The sequence below is a fragment of the Cydia strobilella genome, chromosome 26, assembly GCF_947568885.1.
Source record: "Cydia strobilella chromosome 26, ilCydStro3.1, whole genome shotgun sequence".
In the NCBI taxonomy this organism is placed as follows: Eukaryota; Metazoa; Arthropoda; class Insecta; order Lepidoptera; family Tortricidae; genus Cydia; species Cydia strobilella.
This window is the reverse complement of record NC_086066.1, coordinates 230,583-243,244: the sequence shown is the minus strand read 5'-3', so window position 1 is coordinate 243,244 and position 12,662 is coordinate 230,583. Positions and strand designations below refer to the sequence as shown.

At 41.8% G+C, this 12,662-nt stretch overlaps 1 protein-coding gene across 1 annotated transcript; it reads right to left on the bottom strand.

Moving 5' to 3' along the window:
• Positions 1–1,571: 1,571 nt before the first annotated feature.
• LOC134753006 (putative zinc finger protein 66) lies at positions 1,572–10,590 on the bottom strand. Its single transcript, XM_063688766.1, has 6 exons — positions 10,474–10,590; positions 7,725–7,858; positions 5,597–5,671; positions 5,025–5,154; positions 3,005–3,103; positions 1,572–1,790 (listed from the first exon to the last, which is right to left on the bottom strand). The coding sequence occupies exons 1-6, from the start codon at positions 10,588–10,590 to the stop codon at positions 1,572–1,574; spliced, it is 774 nt and encodes a 257-aa protein (XP_063544836.1).
• Between the last annotated feature and the right edge of the window lie 2,072 nt (positions 10,591–12,662).

Here is a 12,662-nt window from a genome sequence, read left to right as displayed (position 1 = left end):
GCGTGCGGCCGGTCGCCGTGTGTGACAAACAGACTCACCACTCGGTGGTGTTTCTCCATATTATCTTTCTTGGCGAACCGCAGAGGGCAGCCCGGACATGCGTGCGGTCGGTCGCCGTGTGTGACAGACAGACAAACTCACCACTCGGTGGTGTTTCGATGTTGTCCTTGGCGAAGCGCAGCAGGCAGCCGGGGCATGCGTGCGGCCGGTCGCCGTATGTGACAGACAGACAGACTCACCACTCGGTGGTGTTTCTCCATATTATCTTTCTTGGCGAAGCGTAGAGGGCAGCCCGGACACGCGTGCGGTCGGTCGCCCGTGTGCGCTCGAAGGTGTACCGCCAGGATTGACAGCGACTGGGAGAATATGTAAATTGTTGTTGTTGTTGGCGACCGGTCTGGCCTAGTGGGTAGTGACCCTGCCTGCGAAGCCGATGGTCCTGGGTTCGAATCCCGGTAAGGGCATTTATTTGTGTGAGGAGCACGGATTCCTGTGTCATGCGTGATTTCTATGTATTTAAGTATTTATGTATTATATATATCGTTGTCTGAGTACCCACAACACAAGTGTTTCTCCATGTTCTTCTTAGCAAACCGCAGCGGGCAGCCGGGCTCGCGTGCGGTCGGTCGCCGTGTGGACAGACAGACAGACAGACTCACCATACTCGGTGGTGTTTCCATGTTGTCCATGGCGAAGCGCAGCAGGCAGCCGGGGCATGCGTGCGGCCGGTCGCCGTGTGTGACAAACAGACTCACCACTCGGTGGTGTTTCTCCATATTATCTTTCTTGGCGAACCGCAGAGGGCAGCCCGGACATGCGTGCGGTCGGTCGCCGTGTGTGACAGACAGACAAACTCACCACTCGGTGGTGTTTCGATGTTGTCCTTGGCGAAGCGCAGCAGGCAGCCGGGGCATGCGTGCGGCCGGTCGCCGTATGTGACAGACAGACAGACTCACCACTCGGTGGTGTTTCTCCATATTATCTTTCTTGGCGAAGCGTAGAGGGCAGCCCGGACACGCGTGCGGTCGGTCGCCCGTGTGCGCTCGAAGGTGTACCGCCAGGATTGACAGCGACTGGGAGAATATGTAAATTGTTGTTGTTGTTGGCGACCGGTCTGGCCTAGTGGGTAGTGACCCTGCCTGCGAAGCCGATGGTCCTGGGTTCGAATCCCGGTAAGGGCATTTATTTGTGTGAGGAGCACGGATTCCTGTGTCATGCGTGATTTCTATGTATTTAAGTATTTATGTATTATATATATCGTTGTCTGAGTACCCACAACACAAGTGTTTCTCCATGTTCTTCTTAGCAAACCGCAGCGGGCAGCCGGGCTCGCGTGCGGTCGGTCGCCGTGTGGACAGACAGACAGACAGACTCACCATACTCGGTGGTGTTTCCATGTTGTCCATGGCGAAGCGCAGCAGGCAGCCGGGGCATGCGTGCGGCCGGTCGCCGTGTGTGACAAACAGACTCACCACTCGGTGGTGTTTCTCCATATTATCTTTCTTGGCGAACCGCAGAGGGCAGCCCGGACATGCGTGCGGTCGGTCGCCGTGTGTGACAGACAGACAAACTCACCACTCGGTGGTGTTTCGATGTTGTCCTTGGCGAAGCGCAGCAGGCAGCCGGGGCATGCGTGCGGCCGGTCGCCGTATGTGACAGACAGACAGACTCACCACTCGGTGGTGTTTCTCCATATTATCTTTCTTGGCGAAGCGTAGAGGGCAGCCCGGACACGCGTGCGGTCGGTCGCCCGTGTGCGCTCGAAGGTGTACCGCCAGGATTGACAGCGACTGGGAGAATATGTAAATTGTTGTTGTTGTTGGCGACCGGTCTGGCCTAGTGGGTAGTGACCCTGCCTGCGAAGCCGATGGTCCTGGGTTCGAATCCCGGTAAGGGCATTTATTTGTGTGAGGAGCACGGATTCCTGTGTCATGCGTGATTTCTATGTATTTAAGTATTTATGTATTATATATATCGTTGTCTGAGTACCCACAACACAAGCCTCCTTGGGCTTACCGTGGGACTTAGTCAATCTGTGTAAGAATGTCCTATAATAATATTGTCTATATTGTGTGTGTATGTTGTATAAGTTGTACTGTATTGTTGTATTGTCTTCGGTTACCGCGATAGTTACTAATTAAATAAAACTATGAAAACGGATTATATCGCGTATATTGAATTTATAATACATCCCATAATATAAATAATGGAATGAGGATGTATTATAAATGAAATATACGCGATATAATCCGTTTTCATAGTTTTATTTAATGTCCTATAATATTTATTTATTTATTATTGTGTCAAAAAAATTTTTTTTGTAAGCGTAAGTTAATAAGGTCTTACACAACGAAAGAATACATATAGACGAAGTTCTTAGTACATTTTTGACTTAAAAAAAAAAACGGTCCACATGACTGAAAGTATTTTTTTTCCATAAATTTACTCCGCCTTCGCATTTGAAAATTATTCAATACATTATTTCCCGCCGTTAAAAATGATATATGGTTGGTCAGTAAAGGTTTTGATTGGCTAAAATCAAAATCTTGCGCGGCAATAAAAAAAAAACCTATTTTACTTGTCAAAAGCGATACGAACATCAATTTTCCCTCACTGTTTTATTTGTATTTAAAACAAATACCGTCAATCGGGGTGAATAGGGACAAAAATTAAAATGTGATTTAGGTACCTGACAATTTCTTAATAACTACCCACATAAATTATGTCATACGAAACTTACAATTTTCAATCGAATGATACAATTTGCGTGAGTAGGTCTTTTATAAGAAATTTTCACAAAGAAATTGTCAGGTAAATCACATTTTAACTTTTGTCCCTATTCGCCCCAGCTATCCCTATTCACCCCGTTTACGGTAATTGTTTTGAAGAGTTTCGAATGATTCACGGTTAGTTTCATTAGAATATCGGGAGCTCATAAATAATACAAAAGGTAATCACGGTATATATTACGGTCAATATAAGTGTAATTGTTTTGAAGACTCACCGTGCAATTTTTACCGCAGACCTCGCAGATAAACCCCTTTTTCGCGACGATCGTCGGCGCCGGCGCCGCCGTTTCCTGCGCCTTCATGTTCTTGTTGCACTGTACGGTGAAACGAATTTAATAAAATTATAAAAGAGTGATAGGATTTTGAGCGTAGCGACGAGGGACTCAAAAACACGAGATGTAAAATAACTTTGCTCTCGTGTTGCATATATAATTTTTTACCTCAGTAGTGAGAACATATTAAAGGTAAAAATGTAGTAGTAGTAGTAGTAAACTCTTTATTGTACAAATATACACATTAAAAATTACATGGTACAAATAATAAGATGTACAAAGGCGAACTTATCCCTATGAGGGATCTCTTCCAGTTAACCTTTGAGTAGATGAGAGGAGAAAGTGAAAAGAGGGTGACAAATGTAGCAAAATGTACAACAAGGTACCAGAAAGATAAAGGATATAAATACATACAAAATTAATAGGATAAACATATAATATATTACACAAAAAGGAATGGGGAAAATACACTAAAAATTGGAAAAAAGTAGAAAAATATAAAGCAACATACAATACAAATATAGGCACATTAGTCAATCAGATAACCACAGCTTCTTTAACCTCTCCTTGAACGACGCAAGCGATTGCGCCTGTCTGAGCGAAACTGGCAGCTCATTCCACAGCTTCACTGAACGCACTGCGAAGGACTTGTTGTATCCACGAGATTTGTGAGAGGGGATGGCAAGTGATAAATTCGCGCTAGAACGGAGACGGTGGCCACTGCCTTCAGCCAGAAATTGAAATTTTTGAGAGAGGTATACAGGAGAAGAAGGTGTAAAAAGAACATTGAAGAGAAGAGAAAGAGTGTGAAGATCTCTGCGGCGGCGGATTGGAAGCCAATTGAGTTTATGACGGTAGTAAGATACATGATCGAACTTCCGTAGGCCGAAAATGAATCTTATACAGACATTCTGTAAGCGCTCTAACTTGTCCAAGAGCTCTTCTGTCATGTCAAGATTCACAGCGTCGCCGTAGTCGAGTAAAGGCAGTAACAGAGAGCGAGCGAGCATGGCTTTGGTGTCAAGTGGAAGAAAGTTCTGCAGGCGCCTTAAAGAATGGAGCGATCCAAACAGCTTTTTGCTCAATTCAGTGACATGAGGCGCCCAGGAAAGTGTCTGATCCATGGTGACCCCTAGATTTCTGACAGTGGGTGAGAAAGGAATTGGTATACCATCAAAGAAAATTCTAGGTGCCACCTGCTCAGACAATTTGGAGATGTAATAAGGACTTCCAAAAACGATCGCTTGCGACTTCATGGCGTTGACTTTCAACCCGAAAGATGAAGCCCACAAACAGACGGATTCTAAGTCGGCGTTAATTTGGCTTACGAGGGAATCGAAATCGTCAAATGTATTTCGAATTACACAGAATAATACAGAGAAAAAAAAGAAAAAAAAAACGAATTTGTAATAGAAGTATGAAGTGGCAGTTCATGGCCTTCACTAAATTAAAAAGCTACTTTGTTTCACTCCCTGGAGTGAGGAAAGTCGCACTGTCGTCACTCTCGTCTAGGGAGTGACGAAAGTAGGCTTGTTCGAGCTGCTGAGGTGAAAATTAAAACACAGTTGATGGAAGGTTGTCCACACAAGTTGAAGGAAAGCTCAAGGTCCTTTAAAGGTTCCACGTGGAGTCCAGCTTGTCGCGCGGCAGGTCACTAACATGTCCATTCTTAGTTCGTATCTATGGTTAGACTATTTATGTATTTTTTTTATAATTTACCATTTTCAACTATTTTCTCCGTTTCTACCATCACTTGAAAAATGCACATAAACATTGTTAATATTGATTGCTCGTTAATTGTATATATTGTATTGTTGTATTGTAAAGTGTAGCGTTTTATACATCATCAGCGGCTAGATAGCTTATAACTTATAAGTTGTACACATACATAAAATATCATAGAAAACAAATTTTAAATATAGGTATGCCCCACCCGTATACTGGTTAATCGCTCGTACAGTACCTTTTTAATCTGGTGGAGCTTGAGTCCGGGCGGGCCCTTAAAGGACTCGCCACACAACTCGCACGTGCTTGAGGTGGGCTCAGACGTCGCGTGGTTCATGCGCACGTGCGTGTAGAATGTTGACTTCTTCCTAGAACAACATACAACTTAAGCGTTATGAACACAAGGGTGGGAATGCAGCATGTTTAATAGCACAAAACCCCCTAACCCTAAAAAATAACTACAGCGACTATTATAGTATGGCTATCGGATGGCTCTTCAAAAAAATTGCCGATCCTTGATCTAATTTTATTATAAGCTATACGTACTTATCTTATCTGTGGTCACGAAACAACGAGTTATTTGTCACCATTTTGTGACGCGGTCACATAATTTTTAGTCGCACCCTACACGGGCTGAAATTTATTCACTGGAATATCTATGGTCACGAAATTTTGTCTATGATGGTACCTGGTTTTTTAGACCCATTCCGGTGCAAAAAATCAGCCCGTGTGTGGTGAGCTTTAGAGAGGACAACACTAAAATAATTCATAAAAAACAAGGTTTGAAAAAGTGGTAAAGTATGTTGTTACTTGAAAGTGCGCGCACAGTGTCCGCACTCCCACGTCTTGCCGGCGTGGTACTCCGCGTGCAGCAGCGCTTCGTGCCTGGAATGCAAGTCGACTGTCATTTCTACCATTTTCTACCATTTTCCTCGTTTCTACCATGCTCCAAGGCTGTACTATACTTTCAGTTTCTAATGTCTTTTTTTTATAGCCTGTAGTGTCCCACTGCTGGACAAAGGCCTCTCCCTTTGATTTCCATGACTCCCGTTGTTGAGCTGTTTCCGGCCAGTTATTAGTGAAGGTGTCTAAGTCGTCCCGCCATCTCCGCCTGGGCCTGCCACGTCCGCGCTTCTTTTGCGGCATCCACTTGGTGGCTATACTAGCCCACCTATCTGGATGCATGCGGCAGACGTGACCTGCCCAGTCCCACTTCAGCCTAGCGGTCTTCTCCCCTACGTCAGCTATGCCAGTTCTGGAGCGCAGTGTAGTGTTTCGGATGCGATCCATCCTTGTGACACCTAGAATGCTGCGCTCCATTGCTCTCTGGAAAACCTTAAATTTGGACTTCTTCTTTTAATAAAATAAGTTTCTATATGAAAAGAAAACGAACTGATCAGAGCTTTGAAATATTGCGTTTTTGAAAGATCAAAATATTTTTTGTGTGACATTTATGTTCATTTTTTTACCGTTTCTACCAAGTTTCCCATAATTTCTACTATTGATCTAATTTCTACCAATATCATTTTAGAAAAACACAAATGTCCAAATGATCGATACGATCAAACACTTGTCACACACACATCACGTATTTTAGTTCATGAGGTGCGTACATACACTGTTGGGACACTTTTTTTTTTTCCTATCTGGCTTTTACTCCCCGTAATTTTGCACGGGGTGAATTTGCCAATGTCGGTTTTTGACTTTCACACGTTAGGAGAATGTTCGGTAGTCTGGGAGGTGTGGTTGGGAAAACCTAAAAACGAATAATTGTTATGAACATCACAGACAAACACATGACGAATACAAAAATTAGTAGAAAAGCGGGAAGTGGGTGACAGAACGTTAATAGTGCCAACATGAAGGAAGTGGAAGAGAAGAAAACGATATATAAAATAAATATGAAGTATAGAGTAAAACATAAATAATTAGACGCATTAGATTATAAAAGATAAGACGCTATTTAGAGTTTAATGTTGTTCGTTTGTAAATATTTAATGAGTATAGAATAGAAGTAAGCCTAGTATCCACTTGACACTTGTCGCACTCGTTCGGGTCTGACACTTGACAATGACATGTACATGGAGACTATATAAAGGAGCCAAATCTCAATGTATGAAAAGTGTCCATCAAAAAACAGTAATTAGGCGGCGCCACCATACACCGAAATACTACCAAAAACAACCCACGTAATTTGGTCGGGTTATTTGTTGCCTTATATGGTTCATGTTATACTCATGTCCCAGAGCCTAACTAGCGCCACCGGAGAGATTAGGAACTATTATTTTAAAGCTGAAAGCGGTCACTTTTGCAACAATTCTGCCATAAGAGATTGCGATCCTTTCTATAGCATCCATAGACATGTAGTAGGGCAGTTTCATGTGATAATGTGGACACGCTGAATAAAAGCACCAATTTTTTTTCAGGCACTTGTTAGGTCCATAACTTTAAGTTTTTGATAGGAACCAACTCCTCTGTCGGCCATCTTTATTTTTTTTTTGGATTATGGCCATTTTGAATTATAGTTAATTATTTATATCTCGAGTTCTAACGTTATTTAGAACTCGATATATTAATGATATACGTATATAGAGGAGTTGGTTCCTATCAAAAACTTAAAGCTATGGACCTAACAAGTGCCTGAAAAAAAGTTGGTGCTTTTATCCAGCGTGTCCACGACATTTACGACAATTTGTTCGAGCACTCTGCCTCACTAATGCAACATTAATTAAGACAACATTTGTGGTATTTTCTATAACAACAGACCTTATTGTCGATGGCGCTTACGCCATTATTAACGATGCTCCGATATAAATACAATGCCGCGCGACGCTGTGCGGCGTAACCGCAATCGACAATAAGGTCCCTTTTCATAGAAAATGCCTCATTTATTCTGAGGTTGTGCAATAAAGAGGATTTGTATTGTATTGTACATTACCTCCCTTTAACGACTCGTTGGCACTGCTTGCAGACGTATTTGAGTTGGTGCGTCTCTATCAAGTGTGTTCGAAGGTTGTTCGGCCACTTGAAGCGGCAGCCGCACCACCGACACTCGTTTGGCCCTGACACCGCCTGACATGAAAAAATATATTTAAATTCTTTATTTTCAGACAATTAAAGCCTAACCAGGAATATATGATCATTGTCAAGAGGGCGCTATTATTTTCATTTATGTATATGGCAACAGTTCAGTATAGTTTGAACAATGTGGATTGGTAACTCGTTTTTTTGACTTACATACTTTTATTGAAAATGAAAATGAAAATATTTTATTTCATTTATAAAGTGTTACATTACAAGGTAGTAGGTTGGGACTTCCTTTTAAGTATATTATACCTGTATCAGGAAGCCCCGCTCCTCCGTAGCAACAAGTAATTTTTAGTTTAACAAAAGCAGAAAGAAAACTTAAGCTAATACAATTTTATCTACATTAAATGTGTATGTGTGTGTGTGTGTGTGTGTGTGTGTGTGTGTGTGTGTGTGTGTGTGTGTGTGTGTGTGTGTGTGTGTGTGTGTGTGTGTTTGTGTGTGTGTGTATATGAGAGTGAGTGAGTGTGTATGTGTGTGTGTAGGTGTATGAGATCGTGTGAGTGCAGGTGGTGAGGTGATGTACTAATCGGCACTTCTTATATATAGGTACTGTAAAGCATAGAACTATGTATCGTACTTTTCTTACACAATAGGTATTTTCTTATACAATAGGTACTGTAAAATGTCATATTTTCTTACTTATTATATTAAAACTGATAAGTAGGTACTTTAGAGTGAGTTAATATCAACTTAATTTAATATATCAGAGCCTCTGTCTCCTCGTAGTTAAGTATTTTAAGCCACTCGGTTAATATTTTTTTACATTTATATAGTTGTAAATTGTATATATTTAGTATTTTGTTTATTTTATTGTACACATATGCAGATTGCGCTCCAAATTGTCTCTTAGCAAATACAGATTTTGTAGTTGATATGGGGGCAACATTATGTTTTCTTCTACGATTTAGCAGCTGTGGGTTAAATGGTAATGTTTTATGTAGTCTCGTTGTTAGACTCAGTACATACAGCTTCCTCATTGTTAGTAAGTCACTTAGGTGGTAGAGGTCTTTCGTTGGGAATCTGTATGGCTTAGAGTACATAACCTTTAGTAAACAACGTTGCCCCCTTTCAACTTCCAGAAACTTGGTTTTTGCTGAGCCACCCCACACTGATATGCAGTAAGACATTACTGATTGAGCTAAAGTTATATATAACTGATTTAATAGATTTTTTGTTGTAATGTGTCTTAACTTTTTGAATAGCCATATCAGTTTTCGTATTCTCATATTTACATATTCAGTATGAGTATACCACGACATGCGCTGGTCCAGCATTACACCTAGATATTTCGTGGAGTTTACTTTATCAATTCCCATACAGTTACATGAAGGTAGATTAGAATTATTACAAGTATGAATTTTTAAGTTAAGATTATTATTAGGTTGTGAGCTGATATATTTAGTAAAACATATGTAATTTGTTTTATTAACATTAAGAGTTAGAAGGTTCGTTTTTAGCCAAGAAGCCACTTTACTGAGTCCTATCTCAGCCCTTTCAAACACAGACTCCCAGGATGGACCTTCAAATACTATGGCAGTGTCATCGGCGTAAGACAAGATGTGCCCACATTGTATTCCGAGGTTTGTCAGGTCATTAATATAGAGTAGAAATAATGTAGGCCCAAGGACAGAACCATAATCAAAATAAGAATCCAAATATTCGCACACACACATGTGTTTACATATTTTATAGTTGGTTCTTCTTTTTTACCGTATAAAAATCATGCATTTTCTTACGCATCAGCGCATTACACATAGGTCAAAATTACCTTACATAGTCAATGAACAAGATTGATCGTCTCCAAAGCCCATAGTGTTTTATTTTTATAAAATATATTTTTTTTTTAAACAAGCTCATTTTTGTTACTGTAAGTATTTCCTTTCCAGTTTACTATTTACATTATTTACAATGTTTCGCTCTTGATTATGTTTAGTTTGGGAGATTTTTTGTCATTTATTATTTAATATTCAACACTAAGTATTATTCAAATAAACCGCCACAAGATACTGACAACAGTGACAACCTATCATTAAAATTATTGCCAGTGCAAGGAATTAGTTCCAATGAAATTCCGCAACATGGCAATTATAATATTTAAAACTTTCGCGTTTTGAACACATGACACCACCACGACCAGTGAAACCTGTGTCGAAACGTCGCTAAATAAAGGTAACAAAATAAATTCGCGATAGACCCGATTGTAAATGTGATTTAATTAGAATATTTTCCAAATATTATTAATCGGAGAGAATTCAGAAGATCAAGAAGTAAAGCCAAAACCAACATTGCATCCATGAGCAGCATATAAAATGTACGTTTTTTTTATTCAATTCTCATAGGTGAAGAGGTAGACAAAAACCCTTGCAGCAACGCTCGCAACGCATGGGCGTGTTCCTGTAGCTGTCCGCATGTTACCGCGCCTCCATTTTGGCTTATTCTGATGATAAACTCACCGGATCGTGCACTTTCAGATGGTTCTCATAGGTGAAGGCGGATAGGAACCCCTTGCAGCATCTCTCGTAGCGCATGAGCGCGTTCCTGTAGCTGTCCGCGTGTCTCCGAGCCTCCATTTTGACCGATTCTGATAATAAACTCACCGGATCGTGCACTTTCAGATGGTTCTCATAGGTGAAGGCGGACAGGAACCCCTTGCAGCATCTCTCGCAGCGCATGAGCGCGTTCCTGTAGCTGTCCGCGTGTCGCCGAGCCTCCATTTTGACCTATTCTGATAATAAGCTCACCGGATCGTGCACTTTCAGATGGTTCTCATAGGTGAAGGCGGATAGGAACCCCTTGCAGCATCTCTCGCAGCGCATGAGTGCGTTCCTGTAGCTGTCCGCGTGTCGCCGAGCCTCCATTTTGACCTATTCTGATAATAAGCTCACCGGATCGTGCACTTTCAGATGGTTCTCATAGGTGAAGGCGGATAGGAACCCCTTGCAGCATCTCTCGCAGCGCATGAGCGCGTTCCTGTAGCTGTCCGCGTGTCGCCTAGCCTCCATTTTGACCTATTCTGATAATAAGCTCACCGGATCGTGCACTTTCAGAATCATCGCATTTATCATCGCATTTATTCGTGATAAACTATGATATACAAAAGTATAAAAGAACAAAGAAATATAAACATAAAAATAAATAGTTTACCACGAAATGGTCCCGCCTCAGCATAATGCTAACCCAAAAGTCAGCGCTGATCTTCCGGCGAAACCATTTTGAGGGCCACGAACGAACGCAGCTGTACGACACGGCCCTATTTTAAAACACAGAACGCGACTTTGCGGCGGCGAATGGGCGGCGATCAGCGCCATCTAATCTGCCGGTGAGATGTCATGATGACATAGAGGGCCATGTCGTACATGTGCTGATTAATGTATTATTTATATAAAAAAATAATATATAACACTAGTATTTGGTACAAGCAAAAGAAAATCAACGTGATTACATAACAAAAACTAAAAATACAATCTTACAATATAAAATAGTGGATGTGTTTACTTTGCCAAAGTGAAAGTTCGTACATACGACTGACAATGAAAGTCTCCAAGTTTGTTACAATTGTTACACGAGGAAGATGAATTACACATATAGATATAAATATAACACACAATAGTGAAGTAAGAATTGCAAGGCAGCGACAGAGATAGAAATGCCAACAAAACAAAATTATACAGTCTCATTGAGTTAACATAAGGATAGGACAGAAAAAATCAGGTATCTATATTTATATTATTGGTTTGCTCACAAAACAAGTAATAAACCACATAACTATTGGGATAAAAAATTACATTAAATGAAGCTAGTATCGTGTCTTAAAGTCTCCTGTTGCCGCTGGTGTTGTAGTGTATATAATTTAAGCTTTGCTTTAAAACTTACTACACTTTGTAGGTTCCTGAGAGGTGGAGGAATGTTGTTCCAGCAGCGGCTTGCCATGTACCTAAAGCTCCCACGAAAAGCTGCCGAAGCATGTCGGGGTGTCACCAACTGTACACTGCAATTACGCGCCCCAAGTGACCTACGGGTGGACATCCATGATAACTTCTCGAAGAGATATGATGGGGATTTGTGTTTTATTACGCCAAATAAGAGATATGCCAGATGAAGCTTACGACGGTGTAGCATTTTGAGTATATTATGCTTATTTAGAAATGGAGTCACATGGGCTCTTCGCGGAATGGTAAAGCAAAAACGAGCACAAGCATTTTGCACCCGCTGAATGAGTCGCTTTGTTTTTGCCAGAAGACGTGGATCAGATGGATCTTTCAGATGGTTCTCATAGGTGAAGGCGGACAGGAACCCCTTGCAGCATCTCTCGCAGCGCATGAGCGCGTTCCTGTAGCTGTCCGCGTGTCGCCGAGCCTCCATTTTGACCTATTCTGATAATAAGCTCACCGGATCGTGCACTTTCAGATGGTTCTCATAGGTGAAGGCGGATAGGAACCCCTTGCAGCATCTCTCGCAGCGCATGAGTGCGTTCCTGTAGCTGTCCGCGTGTCGCCGAGCCTCCATTTTGACCTATTCTGATAATAAGCTCACCGGATCGTGCACTTTCAGATGGTTCTCATAGGTGAAGGCGGATAGGAACCCCTTGCAGGATCTCTCGCAGCGCATGAGCGCGTTCCTGTAGCTGTCCGCGTGTCGCCTAGCCTCCATTTTGACCTATTCTGATAATAAGCTCACCGGATCGTGCACTTTCAGATGGTTCTCATAGGTGAAGGCGGATAGGAACCCCTTGCAGCATCTCTCGCAGCGCATGAGCGCGTTCCTGTAGCTGTCCGCGTGTCGCCGA